The sequence below is a fragment of the Aptenodytes forsteri genome, unplaced genomic scaffold (assembly GCF_000699145.1).
Source record: "Aptenodytes forsteri isolate BGI_AS27 unplaced genomic scaffold, ASM69914v1 Scaffold54, whole genome shotgun sequence".
NCBI classification, from domain to species: Eukaryota; Metazoa; Chordata; class Aves; order Sphenisciformes; family Spheniscidae; genus Aptenodytes; species Aptenodytes forsteri.
The window spans coordinates 13,957,832-13,984,211 of NW_008796044.1; the positions used below are offsets into that span (position 1 = coordinate 13,957,832).

Genomic DNA, 26,380 nt, shown 5'->3' on the forward strand with positions numbered 1-26,380 from the left:
GCCGGGGTGTGCGGCCGGGCCGGCGCTCGGCGTCCCCTGGAAGCCCCCTCGTCCTGAGGGGGTCGAAGGGAGTGCAGCCGAGCCGAGGGAAGGGCCCGTGCTGCGCGCCCCTCTCGACGCAGTGAGAGCGAACCTGAGCTTTCTCTTGAGCCGAAGCAGTTTCTCAGCAGGAGTTTTAGGAGGGGTGTAAGAAGTGCTCTTGCTCGGTTATATGGCTGTTACATAATTTTACAACAGCGTAATTGGTTACAGCAGATGCACGTTTAAACTTTTTCTCTCTTTTCCACCAACTTGCCCTAGCAGGGGCGCTGAGATGCATCCAGTGGTTGTCTGTAGTGTATGTTTAACAGCCGAATGGTACTATAACAGGTAGCTGGTAAAATCTTTGGTCAGTAATAGTTTGGGTTGCTTAAAGAAAAAAGGTCGATTTTTCAAAGAGTTAAACAGATAGAGAGTACTTCTAAACTCTGCTGTAACTGATTGATGTTACTCGGCTACTGCTTTGCTACACTTAACCTTTTGTAACAGACTGTTCAGGGGTTGTGAGTAGAGGGATAGGAGGTAACTCACTAAGATTTTGTAGTTGGACTCATACCTGTTGATATATATTACTGTAAAGATTTAAAAAAACCCTCCGACACTATTGGATAATAGTCCTTAAAAGGGCACACCTGAATTTGAAGTACATTTACAAGGGTGAATAAGAGAATGGGGGGAGATTTTCTGCACAGAATTTCCGTATCTTTTCATAAATATGTTTATGTTCATTGTCTATTCATTCTGTCAGCAGTAGAATTTTAGCTTGAGGTTTAAAAATCAAGCTAAGTTTCTTGATGTTCTTATGCTTCATTGTCAGTAATAACATTTCTGTAACCAGAACAACTCTGGGAATGTGTTCCCAACTGCTACAACCTGTTTGTTTCAGAAGCTTTTGACTTGACGATATCCAGAGGACAGATCTGGTTAATAATAAGTTGCCATTTTAATAAATGCCTTTTAGGGAAGTGACTGTTTAATGCAGGATGTATGCTATAGTATAGTTGCTTTCAACTTCTAAAAATTTCTTAGTTGAATTCCGTATAACAACTCATAAGCCTACTGATGGTAGGTTTGGTGTGTTGGTTATTTTTCTAGTTATCTTTCATGAACTACAGGTTGAAAACCACTCCTGTAAGTTTCCTGCATGTGATGTGCTCAGTCAGCTTTGTGATTCTTAAATTTCCCCAATTGTACAAGCAAGTTATATTAAAAAAAAAAAATCCAAACCAACACTTAATTTATAGGCATCTTGTGCATGCTCTAAAATAGAAAAACATCTTGAAACATTGTGATTCAGTAACATGCTTTTACTAGTAAGTAGAAGTATGTTTGCTGACTATCCTGTGACTTCTACATTTGCTCCTGGTTCTGTTTGGTGCAGCTGCAGCTAGAAAGCCATAAATGAAAACTTGTATTTCAGAAATGGAAATAATGCCTACTTCCAAAAAGTTCCTGTATAGGAGAAGTGTGGAGAATGTTAGCTGGAGTGATGAATCAAATTATTTCAGGTAGGAGAGTAACAGCTCAGGGTTAAGAAACTTATTTGCCAGATACACTTCCCTTGAGCAATAGGAAATCTGTTTTTATTTGAGAGATCTTGCACCCAAAATAGATTGTCTGTCTGAAGTTTTGTGAACAGCTACAATCCCTAGGCGCCTAATTTTACGTTAATGTGTATGTCTGAAATAATGTATGTCCTGATGCGTCCAAGCAGCTTGCAGCCTAATTAAAAATTAGGGCTCAGCTTTATGGAGAGGCTGGGTACTTAGCACGGTGAATTGCAAAGGATGTCAGAATACATGAAACTTGTGTGTTCTGATGCCTAATTCCCTCTTTGGGTCTTGCCTAAAGAGCTTATCCTGATCTCTAAATGATTTTTAAAAGATGGCATTGTGCAGACAAAGTTCCTTAAAAGGAGGGTTTCTGTGGTTCAGGATAACTTTCTTTTCCCCTACTTCTTTATCTCTGTTATAGAAAAGTGTTTCATTAACCCATGAAGAGGTACAGCATAGTTCTTGTGTAACTAACAGGTCTTTAACTTGATAGCCAGCTTATGGGAAATCTATACTTTTGGTTTTGTTCTGTAAGTCCTTTTCAGAGATAGGATCTTGACCTTCCAGCAGTACCTTTCTTCCAACATATGAAGATTCACTGAAAATACCATGGCTGCTCAGGGACTGTTAATCACAAAATTTGGTACCTCAGAGTCCATAGCTTTGGAGTAATAAAAAGGGTTGGAAAGAAGAGTGGTTTTTTTTCCTGGGATGTAGTAGGAAAGGTTGAGAGCACCTCTTAAGGCAGTGCTTTCGTCTCACGTTAGTGTGAGCTGATTGTGGAACTGCGTTTGACTGCCCCTAAAAATACTGTATAGGAGATGTAATTCGCTTCCTCCCCCCTACTACTGCTGTGGCAGAGGCAGAAAGTTGGTAGCTCACATTTTCCCTTTGCTGATCCTTTCTCCTCTGCTTTTTTTCTTAAGCTTCTAAGAGGAACTTACTGTCTAAATTGCTGGCAGAGATGACCAAGTTGAATATCTACTTCTTAAAATGCTGCTTAGATTTTGAGAAACTAGAAGGTAAAAGGGACTCTAGACATTTCTTGACAATCCCTTAAGACTAACCATGACTAGTTCAGTTTAAACCCAGTCTTTATTAGGATTTGTAGGTCTTCTGCCTGTTTTACTTGCAGATTTCTTGGAGATCATCTGCTGGCTTAAGCCATGGGAAAGATGCTGCTCCCTCCTATGTGCACCTAGGAAGAGAGTCGTCCAAATTCTTACTCTTGAAGCAACCAAAAGCTATTTGTGTGGCTGTATGGCCTTCTAGGATGGCCATCTGGGTTGCTCTTGAGTCTTTTCTGTTTTGCATTGTCTCACAAATATTCTGTAGGCCAGCAAAGAGAGAGAGAGACTAGCTGCTCTTTCTTTATTAAAACAGACATTGTACAGGCCGGTGGTTAGGACAGCTGCTCCGGGGGAAGGTGGTCTGCTTTCATTTCCTGTTTCAAGGAACACTTGACCGTGCAATTTACTCTGGGCTATGACACTATCTGTCATAGTGAATGTGAAATTAAAAATGGGAGAATTTGTGAGAGACCTCTTCAGTAATTACCTCAGTAATTTTCTTGTAAGGTTTGGAAGAGGGATGGAGGCCCAGGAAAACTGGAGGTCTGTTCTCTGGTTGCTGTAGCACTTTAGAGCTAAAGAGGTTTAGTCCATTACCTTGCTCTTTGATGTAATTACCTACCTCTAATTCATTCTTGACAGATGGATATAACTTATTCTCTATTATGGCATGAAAGTCTCTTTCAGGCTATAGCACAAAACTCTAATTCTTGTAGGACTACAAGTACGCTAACTGATAGCATAGGATGTTATGGTGTGTTTAAAATGGGAGGGAGAGTGGGTTGCGATAGGTATGGATCCGGGAAGGGTTGCCTGGCAGAGGTGGGGAGGCAGAGCTCTGCTTGAAATTTCCTACTGAACTAGGTTGAAAGGGACTGTTGGAGAAACTGCAGCAGCCATGGGGATTTTGGGGGCGGCAGTTTAGTTTCAAACCTGGTTTGCAGTTGTAATCAAGTCTTGTATTAAAACCCTGTTTCTTTCTATGTCTGTGGACTCCATGGGTTTTTGCTGTTGCTTTTATCTGCATTATCAGTGTTTGAAAGACATTATTTACGATATTTTTTTCTGTAATACAGAAATTAATACAGTCCTAGCACATAGTAGTAATTCTGAGCTAGGGAGTATCTTTCAAGGAGTAGAGAGTTGTTGAATTTGGGTGGTTTTGTTTGTTTTTACTTAGTTGTTTATTTTACTTGTTGTTTACTTAGCTGCTTTTTGTTTTAGGGATTGGAATAGAAACATGCATTTACTTAAAGCTGTGAAGGCTATGATTATTTGCTGTCTGTCTGCAAGTATTTTTCATTAGTGGTAATACGTGAAGTTGAAAGAATGCTTATTTAATGGTATGCTGTTGAAAAATTCATATGTATTAAAATATGTATAATATATTTTCCAACTTGTGTGCCTGGAATTAGTGAGAGTGTGAACATTTGTTTTCTTTCTTTTTCTTTAAGATCTTGAAAACTTTACCAGGTCCTTGAGAGAGAAAACTACATGACACTACACCATGAGTGACAGTAAATGTGATAGTCAGTTTTACAGTGTTCAAGTTGCAGATTCAACGTTCACTGTACTAAAACGTTACCAGCAATTGAAGCCCATAGGATCAGGGGCACAGGGCATTGTTTGGTGAGTAATAAATATTTTATTTAAATATAAAAAGCTATAAACATAAAACAAAATTTGAATGTATTCCTGATAGAGGTGCCAGAATGTCAAATACTGACGGTAACTTCTGTCTCTTGCTACAGGGTTATGGACTAAATAAATTCTAAAACACCTGCTTTCTGTAGTTCATGTGCAAAACGCTTTTTGTTTTGTTTTTAGGGGAAAATTAATATTTGGATAACTGCATAAATTAAAACGGTCAACAAACGTCCTTCTCATTAACCACTTTATTTCTGTTTCTAGTTCTCACGTTCCCCATGTAGTTATGATATTGCAGTGTAAGGTATGACAATGCGATGGTGAGAGATTCTGGGTTTTACTCGTTTCTTCATCATGGCCCCCTTTCTTCCCCCCCTTTTATTCCCAATCACTCCTGTCCATTTCTAGGAGCCATCAATGCAGTGCCTTGCCATTAACTGGCAGGATGAGGCAAATCAGTGTCATTGTCACTCCATGGATTAACCAGAAAGGGATGCTGTGTGAGGGGTTGGGCTGGCCGGCTCTTCCTTGGTGTGTCACCTCAGCTATGTGTCCAGCCTCCACTGGCCCAGGACGTGAGAGTCGTTAGTCTGATCCTGAACCTTAGTCTCTTGTATGGCACCACACCTCTGGGCCAGCTCAAGGTAAACACTTTCAAATGTTTTTTAGACTGCAGCAATCCATTCTACACGACTTAGTGCCAGCCCATGTTTTGCTGGGCAAAACTTACTTGGTAACAGCAGAAATGTTTATTGATGCGATTTTACAATTCCATACACAAATGGATATGCTCAGGAACTCTCTGATATTATACTTAATCACAACACATGGTGGGCTGTTCATGCTTTAAATCCGGTCTGCGGTTTCTCTTCATCTATAAATTCTGCAGAATAAGTGTGATGACTCATGTATTGTGAGCAGCTCCTTATACAGCACCTGCCCGTGTCTTTTTGGCCTTTTCATAACAGTAATAAGTTATATGTGCAGGAAAAGAGTGCATTTTTGTGAGAACGTGCCTTTATTTTTAAATTATTTAGATACCCCTATTGCTCTGCTAATAGGTGAGTGAAAAATAAGCAAAATGAGAACACCGTATTTCATTCTTCTTTAGTGGGTTGAGTGATGAGGGGATAGGGTATTAGACCTATACGTTCTAGATCTTGGTTATTAGTGTTTGGGTAAGATTTAGTATAGTGCTGACATTTTCCAGGTATAAATATTATTAAAGTTATGCTTGTTCTAGATGGCATGCAGGAATTCAGGGTGGTTGTAAGTGTTCCTCCTTTCATTAGAAGTAGTGTATTTCTAAACTATATGACTTAAACTAAGTGTGTGCTTCAAAATGAAGTTAGGGTAGTGTTAAGGTCAATGTTTTGGGAAGAAGAAGAAATGATCTGATTTATTGACTTGTTTTGAGAATACTTGATTTATGGAACAACAGAGTGAAACATTGCGTAAATTTTCATCTTCACGTGAAACATCTGAAAACTATGTCCAAGTTGAAGGTGCAAATTCTTAATTTCTCCTAAAATTCCTTATAGTACACAAAGGAAAGATACAAAATACTAGGATGTAAAATGTGGAAAACTGAGTGTAAGATGAGTGCTATTCTGTCATGTTTGGCTGGAAAAATTGTCAAGTCAGTAGTGTGACACACGGATGTGATGCTTTTTTTTAATCATCCAGTGTTTAACATAAAAATTAGGAAAAAAATATTTTCCTAATTTCTGAAGTTTTTGTGTGAATTTTATTTTTTTGTGAGAATTTTTTAATACCACGTGTGTCATTTCAGCTAGCAGAGGTCTGAATTTTGCTATTTTTTTCCTCAAAATATTAATGGGAAACTCCATTGGTATTGCTTCTGCTTAGTTTTTTCTTTGATATTAAAATTTAGGAAAAGAAGTAGTTTTAAAAATACGTACTTAGGAAAAGCAATAAATGAAAGCTCTAGGAAGATGAAAGAGGAACCCAGTTGTTATGTAGAGGGTATTTCTAGCTCACACTGCAAACAGGCTAGGAGAGAAGTTGGATATACCTTTTGTATCTAATATACAAAGTACACTTTTATATAAGACTTTCCGCACTTCTTTGTTCCTAAGTATTAATACATTTGAAGTCTTATAATCTATTTAGGACTGAATAATCACTTACACAAAATTATTCTTTTGCAATAATTTGTCTTCAACTTCCTGACATCTTTTTTCCTTTCTTGTCCTTGATTTCCTAAATTTTCTAGTGAGTCTGATTTTTCTGTCCCAGCAAACTTCTTTTGTCCTGCAATGCGGCAAAACCATGATCTTATAAATAGCACAGCTTTGACTGTGTTGATAACTTCACTTAAAAGTTGCAGTTGAAGAAACAGTCGGGATGAGTTTGTTACTACTTGCAAACTCCTGTTTTGCCTACAGAAATGAAGTGTGATTTCCTACTGTAATTTAGGTCATAATGTTTTGTTAATAATTTCATCATGTATGTGGTATCACTACTCTTAATATTAAATGTGCTCAAGATGCAAAACTATCACAAGTGCAGTGAAGACCCTACTACAATTCACTATGATCAAATTGGAATTGCTGTTATACGGTGGGGTAGATGTTGAGATTCTTCCGTGATATTAAATGCTGAAATAATCTATAGACATCCTGTTAGTAGCCAAGGTGATAACTGGATCGACTCTGGCCAGTCCGCTTTTTTAAAATCTGTGCCTGAAACAGTTGCTGGGATGAAAAAGTCTCTTTTGAATTCAAATGAGCAGGGATGGGAAAGGAAATGTAACACCAATTACATCCATGATTTTTTTTCTGTTCATTTGTGTAAAATTACGTGATGTTTAGAAGTGTGGTCTTAGTGGTAATAGAGGTTATATTCTGTCTTTTTTTTTTCTTGGTAAATTAAATAAATGCATGCTCGCACAATTTTTTACCACTTTTTTTTTTTCTTCTACCAGTCTGTTTTTAATTCTTCCCCTTGGATTGTGTAGGTAGCAGATAGCCTTTTTTTTTTTTTTTTTTTTTTGAGATGGAATGTAAGTCACTCCCATGTAGATGAGCAAAATAAGAGGTTCAGGTGGAGTTCTTCGTATGTGCTCAGTCTGAGCCTTGACATATACCTGATTTGTTAGATCACAATGGGACACTTCCGCTAAAATTGCTCCTTAGTCCACTGCTGACCTGTGATTGACTTGAACAGCTAATTCATGCAGACCCTGTTGGTTATTGATTTTATACTAATTCCCAGGTGTAGTTGAAGTCATTAACATATGCAAAACTTTAAAATTTACATATAACGTCTTCTAGGTGAAGTGAGTACTGAAACATCAGTGCTTTTATATTTGGGAAGAAAATAATTTCTCCAGTTGTCTGGCCAGTTGCCTTCCTCCCATTTTGTGTTTTGTTTTGCGTAGACATAAAAGCTTTAAATCTGAGAGCGATTGTATCATTGAATAATGATTTATGTATTTCACAGAACTAAGTTGAAATAAATGCTAGCAATCCTTTAGTGCAAATGGCACATTGACTCGAATTTGGGACATGCCTCCAAGAAAACACAACATCTCATGGGTGAGCCCTGCTTTGTGGTGGTATTGCTTTTTCCAGCAGGGAAAGCAGTGACTTGATTCTGGTAAACTTCATATAATTTGAGTATTGTTATCACAGAGCAGCTGTACTTTTTGTAAAAGTACTATAATATGAATGTCCTTTTAAGCCTGGTATCGTACATATCTTGATGAGATAGGGAAGGAGCTCACAAAGAGCTTAATTGTGCTTGGAAAATATACGTGAATGAGAATTCTTTCCTACCCTGTGAAAGTAACATTAAATGGAAATAGAGTAATGTGGGAATCCTTATTTAAAACCGGAACTGTTTAAAGATTAGAACTGTTGAGTAGTTTGTGGTATGAATTCACATATATATATTTTGCCGAATAGTCTGTGTGTTAATAATGAAGAGTATTCCCACTTTAGTCTTGTTCTGGATATACAGATAATTTAGCTTTGGATTCTTACAGCTATTAAAGCAAGTTTACAGATGTACCTCAAACTGCAGAGGGAAGGAACAAGCACAGCTGAAAAACAAGATAAAATTAATGGTCATGTTCACTTTTAAACTCGTCTTGCTCCCTGCAATCTGAGTTTTCCATATTACTCAATTCTATAGATTTATTTTTTTCCCCAACACCAGATGATGAATGTAACTTTCTGCTAGGCACTAAAATTGTCTATAACTGTAAACTATCCATGTACAGGAGAGTAGTGATGCCTTCAGAACAGATCATGGAGACATGGTTGTGACTTGCCTTTAGGAAGGAGAAATTTCTACTGCAAATATTAAATGATTGTCAGTCAGCAGCAGTGTCCAAAAAAAAAATACTCCAAATACACAGATTAGGTAGCTGAAATGCTTCTTGATTTCAAATAAGCTTAAAATATTTTTAGATCTTGCAGTTTTGAATGTGAGTCTTGAGTCAGCAGATTCAGTCTTAAGGGCAGGAAGACTTCTGATGAGTGTCAGTGGCTTCTGTTTAACCTATTTGTATTTATTAAAGGATGTGTAGATTTTAAAGAATGTTTGTTTTCTAGATGAAAATTAGTTGAAGTCAGTATAAACAGCTTAGTGGATATGCTTTGTCTCAAATCTTGATTTCTTTCCTCACTCCCATCTCCCTTTTGCCCCCTCCTTTCCCTCAAACAGACTTCAACTTAAGTTGTTTGTCTTTTCAAAACTTCTAGTGCTGCGTTTGATACAGTCCTTGGAATAAATGTTGCTGTAAAGAAGCTGAGTCGTCCTTTTCAGAATCAAACCCACGCAAAAAGAGCTTACAGAGAGCTTGTTCTTTTAAAATGTGTCAATCACAAAAATGTAAGTTTGGCTTTATATTTCTCTTCCTCATTACTGTAAGTTGTCTAAAAAGCTCAGGATTTGCTCTCTTATGTGCTGTTAGTAACCAAAATAATGGAAAAGTAGTGAGGGAAAGACTGGAAAGATTTGCTATGGGTAGTGCAGTTCTCTACAATGTATGATTAAGTTCTTGGGTGAGCTGCTTAGAGGATGAAATGCCTGGAGGGAGGAGGTTTTTGCTGTGGTGTTGGTATAGGTTTACCATCAGTGTCGGCTTTATAGAACTGGCCTTGCTGTATTGCATTTGCCCTTTTAAGTCATACTGCAGCAAAGCCTGTTTGGCAGTGGGTTGTTTGTGGATTTGGCTCTTGTAACTGCACTGTAGTTAAATCTTGTGAGCTTAGGCAAGATTTTTATTAAATACAGTGTTTAACTGGTGAGGTTTGCAGGGGTGCAGTACTATCTAACAACTTATTGGTAAACAGAAGTGAAATACTACGGACAATATATACATATTTTAAAATCTTTGAACCTTCTAAAATAACAAGCCTTAATGTCAATACTTCAGTGTTCAAGTACAAGAATATAAGGTTTATGTGACTGTTATGTTCTGATACTAACATGAACTAGAAACACTGCTGATCATTGAAGTTGTGCACTCAGGTCTTAAACTTCCTGGAGTCAATTAGCCTTTTAGGATTGATTTTTTTTTTTTTTTTTTTAAGTAAGCTTTTGGTGAAGTCCAGAAGTAGCAGAATAAAAGCAAGGTGGTTATTAAGGAGGGCAGTACAGTAATTTTAGCAGTTCTTCTAGAACTAGTACATCATAATCTACGTTTAATGGGATGGCGTGGGGTATCTCTGTGTACTTGCTGGACAGCCTTGGTTAAAATTCCTTGCACAACATGTGATTTAAAATAAGAGATTATTATTTATGGGGAAAAAATGGGATACGTTTCAGGCACTGGGGAGGGAGATAGACGGTGTCATATATCTTTAAAAAGAAAAAAGTGGTTTTGTCCTGTCTTAGTTCCTTTGGCATACATGCTGCAGTTTTGAACTATTTCTGAATTGGCAGTTTTTCAGCACATGTGAATTAAGTGAAGCCAAGTAACATTCAAATTGTATATAGTAACTGTGCATTTGATTTGGAATAGTAGCTTTTGCAATAGTGGATTTTTATGTGAATTAAAGCAGGAGTTTCTTCTAATGTTTATTTTTATTTTATAGATAATTAGTTTATTAAATGTATTTACACCACAGAAGTCACTAGAAGAATTTCAGGATGTGTAAGTACTAGATTTTTGTTTTAATTTTCCTGACAAATACTGGCCTAAGCCCTGGAGCTGTATGTCCAGTATCCTACAGACTTCACACTTTGAAAACAGAGGGTAGCTAAAGGCTAAATTTAGCCTTTAATTAGTCTTTATTTCTAGATTTCTTTAAGAAAGACCAAGAAAGTTGTTTCACTACATGCATAAGATGGAAGTGGGGAATAAAAAGAGGTTATTTACCTTCTATTCATTTGTCTGCCATACTTTACTGATTGCATAGGCATCTGATTTGTGTGCATTGTCCTTTAGCTAAATGGGTCACTTCAGCGTAATAACTTGGTCTGGATAACCTGATACCATTTTTTGCCATACCAGTCACATCAGCACAACAGTATTTTTGGCCTCAATTAAGAACTGAATATTTTTTTTTTTATGCAAGCTATGTCAATTGGTCTAGAAAGGATTCATGGTGATTTAGTTGGTGAGGTATTCTTAGGTTCCGGTGAATATGCTGTTGTGGTTTGTGAATGGGCTTCTTGGGTAAACATGGGAGTGTGTGTGTCTGAAGGGGGTAAGCAGATGATATTTTAACTTGAAAATGAATCATTGAATCATTCCTTCTTAGTTCTTACTGTGCTTTTCTTAATTTTCTTAATTTTTTAAATAAATTACAGTGAAAAGCATTTTTGATACATTGTAATATCTGCAATTTCTGCATCATCTTCAGTCAGTCAGCTTTTCATGCTGCATAAACTCAGAATTATTCTTCTGTATTACTGTTGATAAAACTAGTGGAATTCTAGTCTCTTGTGATGGATGATTGAATACTTAATTTTTAATAGTAAGACTATTTGAATAGATAATAATTTAATTTTGACACTGGTCATGCATGACTTTTTTTTAATTGTAAGCTTTTTGACGCGTTAGCAAAGTAGTTGGCTTTTATTAAACATCTCATGCTATGCTTAAACCTGATACGAAAAGTAAGACTCAAGTTTTCTTAATGCTTTCTTTCTTGTGCTTTAGATATTTGGTTATGGAGCTGATGGATGCAAATTTGTGCCAGGTTATTCATATGGAACTGGATCACGAAAGAATGTCTTATCTTCTTTACCAAATGCTATGTGGTATCAAACATCTCCACTCAGCTGGTATCATCCACAGAGTAGGTAGTATTAGATCATTAACAATACTTTTTATGAACGCAGATGTTCTTATGAAACGGGGGAAGGCAGGGGGTTGTTATTTCATAAGCGTATATTTCTTTCTTTCATAAGAATATTATTAAACCTGAAGATTGTTTCTGGTTCAAAGGTAAAGACTGCGTTGTAAATAGATCTTAAACCAGGTTAGCTCTGTGGATTTAACTTATGCTGAACTGATTAAAAGATAAAACATGAGTATCTGTGGACCTTTCAAATTACTAAAGAATGAGTCTCTAAAACATAGTATTTACCTCTTAAATGTCTCTATCCTTGGAGATATTCAAATGCTGCCTGGACATGGTCCTGAGCAACTGGCTGTATGGGGCCCTGCTTGAGCAGGGGGGTTGAACCAGATGACCTTCAGAGGTCCCTTCCAACCTCAACCATTGTGTGATTCTGAAAAGTAAAGTTCGTGAATGATCAGAATTTTGAAGTCCTGTGCAGACCTCATATATTTCTTTGCTTCTGTTGTTCTGCTGCTGCTCCTTTTTTTTTTTTTTTTTTTTTTAATTTCATGACCAGTCTATTTGACAGTTCTGCTTCTTTTCTGTTCCGTTCCTTTTTTTTTCTCCTTCCCTACTTCCTGGGCACACTTGCCTTTTAAATTTCTTTTTTGCCTGGTGGCTGAAAACTTTATCCAGTTCTAGTTTAACGTGCTTTTTTTCTTTATGTTCAATCCATAAACATAATTGAGAAGCTGTATAACTTACAACAAATCTACTTCCTTACTTTGCTGAAAAAATCTACCATGAAAATACTGTGGTATTAGCAAGGAAGTTACGTATAGTTAAGCGAAGTCTATATCCAGATAGTCTTAGTACTGGGCTTTCCTAGAATTATTGAGTGGGGTGTGTAAGAGACTGAAGCGGGGAGGGCTGGGACTCCCACTGAACTCCACCTGGCATGTTGACTGTGATTTGGAGCTACAGGGGAGACACAATATTTGCTGAGAAATTTAAGCTCATAGGAGCTAACAGGAGCAATCAGACAGAACTGATACTGATTGAACAATAAAATGGGCAGTGAGAGGAACCGCGCTGTGAATAACTGAACAGAGGTATGAAGTTTATTTGAATGGAGAGGCTAAAGTGGTGAGCGTTAGGTTGGGTTAGTGTGGGACCAAAATAAAATGACCTTTCTGGAGTGAAAACTCTTGATTAGGTGAGAGATTTGGTTTTGAAAAGAAGTGAGGCTAGGAAGGGAACAGAACTTTGATAGTTCAGAAGGAATTACATCTAGAAATTACTTAGCCTGTGACCAAATAGAACTTGAAATAATGTGCACGACTCCCACCTCCGTTATGAGTTGATGAATATTGAATCTGTTATCCTTCAGGTGGCCCAGCATTATAGTAAGATGAGAGAACCACAAATTTCACTATCAAATACTGCAAATAATTACTCTGTTGTCAAGAGAAAAGTCTGAGTAGAGGATTAGAAACTCCAACCTAGTTGATGGTAAATGCAGTAGTGTTTAGGAAGGTAACAAATCTTCCGCAAAAATATGCAAACCCACGTGAACTATTTGCATGTCCCCATCTTCTTAAGAAAAGGAAGTTCTGTACCTGAGAACATGGTTCATGTGGTTGAAACCAAGTCAAACACTTGAGCAGAATTAAATGTACTAGTGCATTGGTAATTTGGCTACTTCTGATACTTTGTGAATAAAATCCAATTATTCTAGTTTTCCCTAACTGTGTATTCCTTTGGGTGCAATAATGACTGTTCCCATGAGGCATATCTCCTAAAGTATTTTATTTTTCTCTTCACTCATTGGGTAACTTTGTGTTTTCACCACACCCGAATTTTGACTGTGAAATTTGCTAATCACTCTAACATAGGTGGCTTATCTGTCATTAACAAATACACTTGTTAATGCTTTGTGTGTTGCGATACTCCTTTTTCCTACAGATACCTGACTAATTAATGATGTCGTCTTTAGGATCTGTGCCCTAATAATGACAGTATTTGGAACACAGTCTCCTTTACCATGCAACTATTCCTACCCAAAATAGGTCCACTTAATGTGTTAAAGGAAGCAGATACACATTGTGCATACGTACAAACCATTACGTAACTGACTGTACTGTCAGCGCACCACTGGGTAAATTAAGACTCTGCAGACAACTTTGATTCTGGTTTTCCCTGAATTTTTTGGAGTACTTAGCCGGGCAGCATTTAACTTGTCTCTAGTCTGTGTATAAATAAGCAAATACATCAGAGCAGGAATATGCAGCTGTTAATGTGAAGTGAACTGGTGCCATATATTGACTGTGGAAGGGGGTGTGTGTTATTCTGGATGTTGATCCTTCCTTAACTGAAGTTATTTCTTGTTAGGATTTGAAACCCAGCAACATAGTAGTAAAATCAGATTGTACGCTCAAAATCCTTGATTTTGGACTGGCAAGAACAGCATGTACTAACTTTATGATGACTCCATATGTAGTAACACGGTATTACAGAGCACCAGAGGTTATCCTTGGAATGGGATATAAAGAGAATGGTAAGTTGCTAGAGTAACACATTAAATCTTTTGTCTAAAGCATATCTGTCTCAGAACATAACAGCTTTAAAAGGTGGCGGGGAGAGCTGGTTTCCCCCTGCCATGTCTGTTGTTAAAGTATGTTAATCATGGTATTGGAAATAACAAAAATTACACTGTAATAATTTTGAAGAATAGAATAGTTTTCTGCTCTGTGTGCCTATCTCCATTTAATGTATACTGCTCCCTCTCCCCTGCTGTTGTTTTTTTCATGTGTTGTCCTGTTGTTGTGTTGCCATTTTTTTTTATCCTACCAAAAAACTGTTAAGACGCTTATGCTGGATGACATTAAAAAAATTAACAACCATCAATCTATAAATAATAAACCCTTTTATCAATGTGATTTTATTCTGAAGCATCTTTTTTTGACAGTCTGCCCCCTTTTGCATCTCTGGTTACTTTATTAAAATAAGTTTCAGATCCCTATGACAAACCATATCTCATACTCTTCTAAATCTGCATAGCACTCAAAGGGGCTGGGTGTTATAGCTGTGTTTTTAATAATGTAATATATTGAATGTTCAGCCAACACAGTTGCTGGCTAGGAAATTGTTCCTGACCTGCATTATTTGGGATTTTACTTGCTGATTTGTACTAGCTGTGGAGTAATATGCTGTCTCCTCTCGACTTCTATGCTAGTACATCTTTCTGCTTTATCACAGGGGCTTGGGGATACCATGCTTTTTGTATACATGTAACTTTGGCAGTGTAATACAAGGGACTCGCAGGACCTTTCTGGGCCACTGATCATGCAAAAGGCTTTCATTAATGCACAAGGCAGCTTGTTGTAGAGCAAGTGCTGATGTGGATCAGAACTTTAGTAGAGGCTGTTCTGGATGGGACAAAAAAATAAATTATCTGCAGGACGGTAGGAATACAGTGTGAGCTTACAAGTAAATAATTGTGATACTTAAAAAAACCTCTTTAATCTTTTGTCCTTGTTGCACCTAACATATGATAGTGGATATCTGGTCTGTTGGGTGCATTATGGCAGAAATGGTCCTCCATAAAGTCCTGTTCCCAGGAAGAGATTGTATCCTTCTTCACGGTTGTTTCAGAAATGTAAACACTGATTATATTTTACAAAATGCTAATAACAAAATTTAGCAACAGTCAGTTGGTGTTGATATGATTGAAAATTCATGTTAGCAGTTTGGTTTTCCACATTGTTGTGTTTTATTGTAGATGCTAGATGTTTTTGTTTGTTTTTCCTCACTTTTGTTCATGATACTTCATAATTTGATCATTTCATTTTTACTTTCAGTTGATATCTGGTCAGTTGGGTGCATCATGGGAGAATTGGTGAAAGGTTGTGTGATATTCCAAGGCACTGATCGTATCCTTCCCTAGTCATCTTTGAATCCCATTCCACTTCCAACAGAAACACTATTATTTTGATCTGTATAAGTATAAAAGCATAAGCAATATTTTCAATAATGTTTTAATAGATCTACTGTACTATTTGAAATTAGTGTCATTAACCAAATTGTTGAGCTTTACATTTTATTTTCTTAGTAGACTATATTTAATGCAATTTGTACTGGTTGAATCCATAGAATTTATATTAAGAGCTTCAGCTTTTGTAGCTTAAAAAAGGATACTGTTAGGTTTAAAAAATAAATAGCAGTAAGTATATTTTCTTACTCTTGTTCTTTGTAGATAAGTGTTATAAGCAAAAGCCTACAAAGTTACTTTTTACTATGTATGGATTTAGCTTACTACTTGTTTGAACAGTAGACTCATTTTTTTTAATTGTACAATTTTTTGAGTTTCAGTCAGATTTTTTTTCTTGCTTATTAGCACTTGCTGGACAGCAGTGTCCTAATTGCAAGCACACTGCATGAGAAATGTTTTTTTTATTACTATTATTTATTATAAAAAGAAAACCTTTTTCTTTTTGGAGTTTTTTCATCCTATGAAAATTTTATTTTGGGCTTTTTCTATAAGATTGTTATTCCTTCATTCCTCCCTTCAATACTTTTGACCCAGATTTGTCTTCATAAAATTCTGCTTTCTTGTACAATAGTAATTGTAGGAAATTTTACTGTATTAAAAACAAACAAAATCCTCGTATATGTGTTTTCATACCGTAGAGATTGGAAATCTCAATAATACATCACTGGATCACAAACAAGGCTTTAAACTGTACTAAGTGAACAGAAGTGATTATTTAATAAAGTAAATGTTCTTTTAAGATTTTGATGTATTTCAAAATATTTCCCTAGAAACAAAATTTAAAACATTTGACTCATTATCAAGTTCCAGTTACAAAAACTGGAGCGAAACCAATTTCATCCTTTATAAATAGTATCTTATGAAGTAGTAGCGTTGTAGGACTAGACACTCAAAATTGATCAGTAAATAAATAGAATCCAGATGATTTAATTAAATTACAATTGCCAGTTATGGCTGTAGGTCATAAGAAGCTATAGCTACCTGTGATCCAAGATTTTGAAGAAAGTGTAATATTTTTGCTCATCAGCAAGGAAAAGTTGAGTCCACCACTAAAAATATCAAGTATATGTTCACATCGGTTTTCATAGATACTACTTTTTACGCATGGATTTAGCTTACTACTTGTTTGAACAGTAGACTCATTTTTTTTAATTGTACAATTTTTTGAGTTTCAGTCAGATTTTTTTTCTTGCTTATTAGCACTTGCTGGACAGCAGTGTCCTAATTGCAAGCACACTGCATGAGAAATGTTTTTTTTATTACTATTATTTATTATAAAAAGAAAACCTTTTTCTTTTTGGAGTTTTTTCATCCTGTGAAAATTTTATTTTGGGCTTTTTCTATAAGATTGTTATTCCTTCATTCCTCCCTTCAATACTTTTGACCCAGATTTGTCTTCATAAAATTCTGCTTTCTTGTACAATAGTAATTGTAGGAAATTTTACTGTATTAAAAACAAACAAAATCCTCTTAAATGTGTTTTCATACAAAATAGAGATTGGAAATCTCAATAATACATCACTGGATCACTAACAAGGCTTTAAACTGTACTAAGTGAACAGAAGTGATTATTTAATAAAGTAAATGTTCTTTTAAGATTTTGATGTATTTCAAAATATTTCCCTAGAAACAAAATTTAAAACATTTGACTCATTATCAAGTTCCAGTTACAAAAACTGGAGCGAAACCAATTTCATCCTTTATAAATAGTATCTTATGAAGTAGTAGCGTTGTAGGACTAGACACTCAAAATTGATCAGTAAATAAATAGAATCCAGATGATTTAATTAAATTACAATTGCCAGTTATGGCTGTAGGTCATAAGAAGCTATAGCTACCTGTGATCCAAGATTTTGAAGAAAGTGTAATATTTTTGCTCATCAGCAAGGAAAAGTTGAGTCCACCACTAAAAATATCAAGTATATGTTCACATCGGTTTTCATAGATACCTACGTATCTTACAGAGGAGGACTTTAAATTTTAATGCTAAATTTCATGACACTAATCTTCAGCAGTTGATCATGCATTATTTAGTAGTACAAATGATTAATTGTTAAATAAGTCTTTTTGTTTTCCACCTTTCTTCCTTTCTATACTTATTGTTTTACCTTTTGAAGCCTTCAGACCAACCTAACACAATTCTTCATGTATGTTATGTGTCTTTCACCTGCATGTTAGCATGGGCTATTTTGATTTATTCATGAATAAATGAAGGAAATTTTGTCCATACTTGTTGAATATGCAAGTTACCACTTGTGGTTCTCTGGAGGTCACTGAAGCTCCACCAGTCTGTTTCAAGGAGTCTCCTCCCCCAGTATCTTACAAAAGTGCACAGCTATGCTTACAGGGTTTTTTTTTCCTCTTGCAAGACTTGCAGCTCTCTTTAATGTGAAATACTGATAACTGTTTGTGTTGTTTGAAACTTTTCCTAACTGGTAACTGCTCCGGTCAGATTGTCGTTTTCTTTTACCTTCAGCTGCAGGATTGTTTTGAGAGTGTGGTTTATGGGGTGTGCTGGTGCGCATGGCCATGAAGCTTCCTGTTCTTCTGTGTGGGTTTTTTTCTGACTTAAATTTTAAAATGTTTTAGTATTTGGGGATTTAGAGCAGGGAACCAAGTTCAGCATGTTGCCTAATGATGTGCCCTTGACTGTCTTCAGGAAAACCTACTCTTAGACTCAACAGTTTGTATTTTCCCATATAGTCAACGGGGATTGCCGGGATACTTGCAGCAGTGCTCTGCGTGGAATGAGATGCTCCGCGTTGCCAGGGCGATGGATGCACCGAGCCTGCTCCTGACTGATGTTGTGGAGGATGAACAGGGCTCTTACAGTTACTGGCCTGAGTTACTGGCAGTTGCTGTTGCACTGGAAATTACAAACGTAGAAAAACCAGGCAATGTAGATAACCTAAGATGAAATAATGGAAAGCCTAGCAGCACCAGAGTGTGTTTAATGCTCTTTCTGCCGACGTGGTGAAGGAAACTAATTGCCTGACATGCAAAAAGCATGAGGGGGTATTCATGCTTTCTTGGGAAAAATCATGCTTTATTGTGATTGTAATAAGGACTCTGTTTTCAACTTCTCTTTTTCCAGAGTCCCAAAAAGTAGGCAGATATACTAGTCATGGGCTAAACTTCTGGTTACTTTTGACCTTGACCCTCACTAGAACAGGAAGGGTAGTTTTGTCTGCAGGTTGCAAGATTATTCACATAGCACGCTCTGTGTGCTTTACATTGAAATTAAGGTTTAAATCCATTTGGGTTTCTGATAACAGGCTTAGCTTATTTCAAGTCCTACCCTGTATTGGGGAATTTTTTTTTTTTTCAATTTTCAGTATCTGTAAAGCACTTTGAAACAATCCAACTGAGACATTGCTTTTTCCCAGTTTTTATTACTAAAGTGGGATAGGTCGTTAAGTTTTTCTGCCCTCCCCCCAGTGCTCTGAGATCGCAATAGACTGGACTCTAATTTGATTAGCTGACTAACCAGACTGCTGCAACTCATAGAAAAAAGTCTTCTTGAATCTAGATTGGTGGACATCTCTCAGAAATCAGTTTTTCAGCTAAGAACAAAATTTCCTGATGTATGTTAAAATTTTCTTTGTGCTTTGTTTTAGCGTAAGAGTTAACAATATTGATTACTTAATTTTTATTTTAATATAGCTTTTCCATTGGAATGTGTTCAATAAGCAAATATAATTTTCAATCTTTGTATCAGAAGTCTAAAGTCTTAGCAAGAAACAGTGACTTTGCATATATTTCTAGTTATATTCTTGGCACACTAACTGAAATAAAAGTGCCTCTGTTTTTTAAATACATCTTAATTCAAAGTGCAGCAAATTTGTTGTTTTGTTACAAAATCTATGAGAATGGGTACGATGAAGCTAAATTATGAATTTAGCTATGAATGTTTGCAAGGTCCATGGTTAGACTCTGCTGGAATTGCACATTCTTTTTATCAGAGAAACTGTAAAGTGTAAATCTGAGTAAACTTAAATATCAGGAATACTGATGCAGTGTCTTCTCAGTGTGATAAATGAGCTTTGTTATCCCAACTAGGCTCATTCAGAGCGGACTCTGGTATCTCTGTAACAAGTGCCACCATGCCTAGGGGAAATGCCTTCACTTTAAAGAGGGAGAAGAGACAGTCCAGAAGAAACATGAAGCACAATTTCAACTTGTGGCTTGTAAATGCAGTTCCTATAAAATATTTAAATTCTGACTTTAAGAACAGAGTCTTTGAGTCTTTAGTCTTTGAGTATTACCACAGTTGATACTTAAACAGAACAACCTGCTGAAAACCTACAGGAATCTGGATTCACTGTTCAGAACTCCTTTGAACCTTTTCTGAAGTTGAAAATTAAAAACTAAAAACCAAAAAAACCCCAGAAAATAACAACAAAAAAACCCCAATCATACAACCAAACCCATCCAAAAACCCTCCAACCCAAAGTCTAATTTCCTTAGGAGACAGGCACAAAATTCCTTACTTTGAATGGGATGTATTTGTCCTTTAGGTTTTTTCATGTATTTTTTCCTACCTTCAAGAGTCCTCAGTGTTGATGGTATTATGTTGTACTTCAGAAGATTCAACAGCAGCCTTTCTCTTCTGTCCTTATAGTTGTTTTGCTATGGATACAATTGCCAAATAAAGCTTCTTTTGGGCTCCAAAAAAGTATTGCTTTCAATACTAGCCAATAGATAATAATTAGCAAAAGATATTTAAGCATAATGCATTGTGCAGCACTTCTAACCAGTCCTTAAGATTACAAAATCTGAATCATATTTTTATATCACTCTAGCTTTTTGCATGGCAGCTCAGAATACTGTCAAGGCTAGAATGAAGTTCATATTTCTGTCCTTTGTTCAAGTTTTCATTAACTTTTCAGATTTCTGTAAGTGATATTTTTGTGTAGTGCAGACTTCAAATTCTTCAGCTGATTTTCCTAAAGATATGGTGCAGATATTGATCAATGGAATAAAGTTATTGAACAACTAGGAACACCGTCAGCAGACTTCATGAAGAAACTACAGCCTACAGTGAGGAATTATGTAGAAAATAGGCCAAAATATCCCGGTATTAAATTTGAAGAACTCTTCCCAGACTGGATATTTCCATCAGAATCTGATCGTGACAAGTTAAAAAGTAAGGCGAGTTTTTCTTTCCTCTTTCTTTTTTAAGATGTTAATTTAAAATGTCTGCAATACGCTTAATTAAAAAAAAAAATGTTTATTGCAATAGATGTCAACATTAGAAGCTGCATACCTTCTGTTTTTCATTTGACATGTCCTGAAATCTTAATAGTATTCATTAAATACAGAACTATTTCCCTGTTCCCAGTATTCTGTTTCATTCTCTTTAATTCTAATCCATTGAATAATGTCTGTTGCGTAAATGTTCTCTGAAAGTAATACTTGTTCTGGAGGTTATTTGTAATTAGCTTTTTCTAGTTGATGTGTGCATATAATTCATTTTGGCTATACTTTTACTTTAGATAATTACTGATAAAATGAAAAAAAAACCCAACTTACTATATTCTCTAGATGATAAATTTTTTTTTTTACATAAAATAACCTGTTATAGCCTATTTTATTATTACAATAATAGTTCAGACGAAAAAGAAATGTCAGTGAAGTACCACTGCAACAATTGGTAGCCAGTTACCATGCAGTAACACCTTTAAAAGAAAAACTAATTTGCTATTACAGAAATTAGATGATTACTGTACCAAAATGGTTTTTTTTAAAAGCTTAATTAAAATGTTGAGTGTGTTTTATGTTCAGTAGTTAGTGCCAAATAAATTGTGACCCATGTAACAGCAGAACTGTTCAAAATCGAGGTTAGTTGGTGCCAGCTGCAGGGTTTATTTTGGATAATAGCAAAATAACATTTATGCTAAAGGGGTGTGACCTCATTCTTAAAAAAAAAAAAGTAGCTGTATAATAAAGCTTGGATTTGTAGGCCTGTCTTCACAGTGAAAAATATCTACTGTTAGTGTATATCCTATGTTCCCAGTATTCATTTTCTGTGTCAGATGTTAAACTCTACAGCTCTTACATGTATGGTTTTTTTCACTTTTACTTTCTAGCCAGCCAAGCTAGAGATTTATTATCAAAAATGCTTGTAGTAGATCCAGACAAGAGAATTTCTGTAGATGAAGCCTTACGTCATCCTTATATTACTGTCTGGTATGATCCAGCTGAAGCAGAAGCTGTAAGTTTGCATTTAAAATAAATTTTAAGATTTAATAACTTTAAAGAATACCTTCAGTTTTAGTCAAGAGCATGCTTTGAACTCATTCTTTGACTAGTAAAAGTCATGCATAAAGCCTTCAGGTCAACATTAGAGGTAGAATCACCTGAAGAACAGCTGCTGGAGTGCAGTTGATATAATTTTGAAAGTGGTTGTTGATAGTTCCCTTTACTTTACAGAAAGAGTTGCCTGTGTGGTGGTAACTAGGGCTTTTTTAAAAGGGGACTTTCTCTAAGGCCCCATAAAGCCTTATAATGAGTTTAATTTTTGTTGACGCTTTTAAACAGCCTTTTGGTGGGAGGTAGGACTTAAAAGCAAATTCTGGAGTTTTAAAACGAATGTGACTGAGGTATAGGGAATAGACTGCCAAAGATGAAGGTAAAAACATGCTAAAAAAGTTGTCATTTTTAGGTTTTTTTAGTTACAATTGGTTGTGTTAACGTGATGTAGTAGATACGCTATAGACTTTCTTTTCTTTGTAGCCTCCGCCTCAAATCTATGATGCACAATTGGAAGAAAGAGAGCATGCAATTGAAGAATGGAAAGGTAAAAAGTGAGCATGACAAATGACATGTGTTGTAATAACTTGTATTGTTAATGCGTGGCTCGCAGTACATGTGTGCTGGATTGTGTAACTGACTGGAACCCACTGTTCCAATGATGCAGTACTGCTTGTAGCAATATGAAAAGAAGTCAGTAATGGAAAAATGTTCTATTTGGAGTGAAAATATATATATATACACACACACGCGTATATGTACATACATATACATGTACATTCTGAAGTCTGTTCAACAAAATGCCACAGTTTCATTTTTTTCCTTCCATTCCTCTGAGTATTTTGTTAAGTGTTTGTAATCTCAATGGGTTTTTTCTTGATGGAAAATTCTCTGAAGGAGAAACATGTGCCTCTTCTCAGTGTACATTATTTAAGCCACATCTCTTGACAATATTTACTACTGCATTTGTTCTAGAGGTCTTAAATAGCAGAAGAGTTTTTTGATGTGGTGGTTTTTTTTTTTTTCTCTCATCATTGCTTATTTATTGACCAAATAGTTTAAACTGTTGACTTAAATGAATAAACAGCATTGTGGTATTGAAATCAATTACACCTTATAGTTCTAGTCAAAAACTTTAAGTGGCGAGGCAGTTCAGATTTCACACATCTACCATCAGAGGACCAAGGGTGGTAGACACCTTTGCTTAGTACTTTGGAAGTCACTTGGTTTTGTAAAATAGCTTTATAAATTTCAGGTATTGATTCTGGTTTATATATATTTTCTTTAGGGCATGTCTGCACAGGTACGCTTCACATTATTTTGGATTAATGCAAGGTGGAAAATTAAAATGGATCAGTTTAATCTATACAGCATATCTAATCTATACAACATTTGTAAATATTATTACTCAGAATTAGAGGTCTTAATGTATTTAAATACTGTTACTCTTAGTTACATTAAGACTATGGGTACACACACAAGCTACTGTGAGTTAATTGAAAGTATAACTTAAAGTGTACCTGACGTACAGATATAACTTAAAGTGTACCTGATGCAGCAGTAATAATCCTTTTGTTCTAGAAGGGACCAAAGTAAGGCATCTTGCATGAACCATACTACAAGACATATCAAACAGAATAATGGATGTTCCTTTAAAGTTACAGCTCTGATTGTTTTTGTTGTTGTTCAGGTGCTTGTATCCTAAATCGTCCTTGATTAGTAAATGAGGGCTTTCATGTGATATTTTAATTGTTTGTTTTAACCTACTTCACAATTTCCAGACTTTCCTCAATGTATCCATGGAGATTTTTTTTTAAGAATACAGACATTTGTGTATGGTTTTGTTATCAAAGTAAAATTTCCACAGGGGTTATCCATATGGTTTTTTAAATCCAAATCTGATTTTTTTTTTTTACAGTTAATATTAGTGCATTGTGGGTATACATAAAGTTTTGGGGTGGGATGGTTGTTACTTCTAAATGGAGAGCTATTCTATTTATAAAATATGTTGATTTTGGTACATGCTTGGTGTCTGTCTGTGATGCATAAAGAAAATCCGTAGAATTCTCTAATCATTGCCATAGGCCTTTAAAAAAAAAAAGGGGAAAATAAATATCTATACAGTTGTACTTCCAGACTGACCCTTAACCATTTCATTGTACCTTTACATATATGTATACAAATTGTATACAATTGTATACAAATCCTCTGTGATCTTACAATGTTTTTTCTGTCTCTTCTTTCATTCCTCCCACCCTTCTCTCATAAGAATTAATATACAAAGAAGTAATGGATTGGGAAGAAAGGAGCAAGAATGGTGTGGTAAAAGATCAGCCCTCAGGTTAGTCATTGTTTCAGTAGTTCTCCTGTAACTGATACTCAGTGCTGATCTGTTGCACTAGTGAATGAAGAAATCCTGCTTAATAATCCAGGTAGGCCAAAGTTTTGTTGTTCGAGATTCATGATTCTGATCAGCCTTTGGAGATCCACGTGCAGTGGTTTTTCATTCTTACGAAGTAAATTGTAGGAAAACTTAAGAAGTCTTGTGTGTCCAACACCCTGAGCTGCCTTCTCCCCAAAGGGCTCAGTCATATGAAATAATCGATACCATGTTACATCAGCTGTCACATAGGTATCTTTTATGCTGAATGCTTATTCTGTGGCTCTGCCTGAATAAGTCCCTTTCATGCAGGGTTAAACATTGTTAGGGCCCCTTGTTTTAAAATAGTTAATAGTGCAAAGTATTTATGCCCATGATTGAATCCTTGATGTTTGCTGCCGTTCTCTTGGTTCAGTAATTGGAATATTGTACTGTCTTTTATTAACTATATCTGTTAGACTTCTTGATACTCAGGTCACTATTCACATTATACATTGCTCTTAATGTCACCTTGGGTTTTGAGTGCTACAGAACTTAGTGCTTGCTTTTCTACTGTTTTCTTTATTTTCTGAGGATTTCTGTGGGGAAAGCGATGCTCAGAGCCTAGAGCCTAGATTATTTGTACCTGCAATATTGTCTTTCCTCAGATTTTATTATGTTTGGTTTACTTAGCACAGATGCAGCAGTGAATAGCAACACCAGTCCTTCCCAGTCATCATCTATCAATGACATTTCATCCATGTCAACAGAGCAAACATTGGCCTCAGATACAGACAGCAGCCTCGATGCCTTGACAGGACCCCTTGAAGGATGTCGATGATCAGCCAGGATTGCAGACTTGACTTTGGAAAGGAACTGTTGCTTCCATTGGGCCTGAATTGCTTGTAAGTTAATGGAACCAAGTAGAAAAACTCCATGTTCTGCATGTTCTGCTAAAGTAATGCCTGTTTTTTTTACTCAGTTGTTATGAAATTGCCTGCTTAATGTTGTAGAATGAAAGCAAATCAATGTCTAAAGAACAAAAAAATTTAAATTTAGGCACTATTATAGGCTTTTCTTTGTTTCAGCCTATTTCAGGTGAGCAGTTATAATAGACTTTTAGCCAATAACTCCTCTTAAGTGGGTTCATGAATCTTCAGTCCCAATTAGCAGGCTTCTGTGACACAATATTTGTTTACATTTTAGTACAGTATTGCTCATTAGTAGGTTTTTTGAATGTATAGTCTCTATGAAGTTTGTTTTAATGTGTGACTGCAGCCGTTTGCTTTATTTAATGACGGGAGTGTTGTATGTAAGTGTGAACTCACACATTGAATGCTCTCATGTGTGGGATGAATGTTGAAAGGGCAGTTATTCTTCCACATAGCACTTTTTTTGTTTTATTGAGCCCTTTCTATCTTCACTTTCCAACGATTCTGTCTATCTTCTTGTAGAAGAGATAAAACGTGAAGTTTAAAGAATATAGTCATCTGTATTTCACCTATGAGTATGTGTGTCTAACTTTTTCAGTTTTTTTAAACTTGGATGGAAGATACAGTGGCTTAATTAAATCTTAAGGAAGGATGAGTGACTTATCTGTGAAGCAGTGCCTGTTTAGAAGAGGAGAGAGTGCTAAAATGTTCTGTATTTTCTAGCTTGTGATACCGGTCCTTTAACAAAAACAAACAGAAAAGGAAATTATATCTGTGATGCTCTTCATTCACTGCAAAGTCTGATAAAAGAACTGATGAATTGGAGAGACTTGCAGCCTCAGAAAGAGCTGCATAAATGTTTTCCATTTTCTTAATGGGTCCATCCTATCTAGCGAGTGATTAAAGAAATAAAAATACAGTAGTTTTGAGTCACTTATAAATTAAGTATTTGGTTAACAAAGCTTAGCTCTATTCCCGCATTAGGAAAACCTCTCTATTTGTACTGGGGGAGGAAAACATATTTAATACATATTTTCTAAATACAGTGTCAGAGAAGAAGAGGAGATTATTTGCTGTCTCAATATAGGCTTATCAATACAGTTTTCGGAATCAGATAATACAAACATTGTCTGTTAAATTGCACAATAAGTTGAATTAGAAAATGCATTTGCAGTAGAGTAGGGCTTAAATTGCTTTATACTACACACTTGTGAA

At 35.9% G+C, this 26,380-nt stretch overlaps 1 protein-coding gene across 2 annotated transcripts in view; it reads left to right on the plus strand.

Moving 5' to 3' along the window:
- The window catches only part of MAPK9 (mitogen-activated protein kinase 9), a 26,867-nt gene extending 493 nt beyond the window's left edge, over positions 1-26,374 (plus strand). Inside the window, exons 2-12 of one of the 2 annotated variants that reach the window (XM_009285877.2) lie at positions 4,117-4,291; positions 9,040-9,169; positions 10,378-10,436; positions 11,448-11,586; positions 13,963-14,128; positions 15,432-15,503; positions 20,586-20,768; positions 21,712-21,836; positions 22,358-22,421; positions 24,144-24,215; positions 24,927-26,374. In XM_009285877.2, coding sequence (XP_009284152.1) covers positions 4,170-4,291; positions 9,040-9,169; positions 10,378-10,436; positions 11,448-11,586; positions 13,963-14,128; positions 15,432-15,503; positions 20,586-20,768; positions 21,712-21,836; positions 22,358-22,421; positions 24,144-24,215; positions 24,927-24,943 — 1,149 coding nt within the window. In that variant the 5' untranslated portion in view covers positions 4,117-4,169 and the 3' untranslated portion in view covers positions 24,944-26,374. The remainder of the gene's footprint in view (positions 1-4,116; positions 4,292-9,039; positions 9,170-10,377; positions 10,437-11,447; positions 11,587-13,962; positions 14,129-15,431; positions 15,504-20,585; positions 20,769-21,711; positions 21,837-22,357; positions 22,422-24,143; positions 24,216-24,926) is intronic. The other variant, XM_009285876.2, reaches the window with a different exon arrangement.
- The last annotated feature ends 6 nt before the right edge of the window (positions 26,375-26,380 follow it).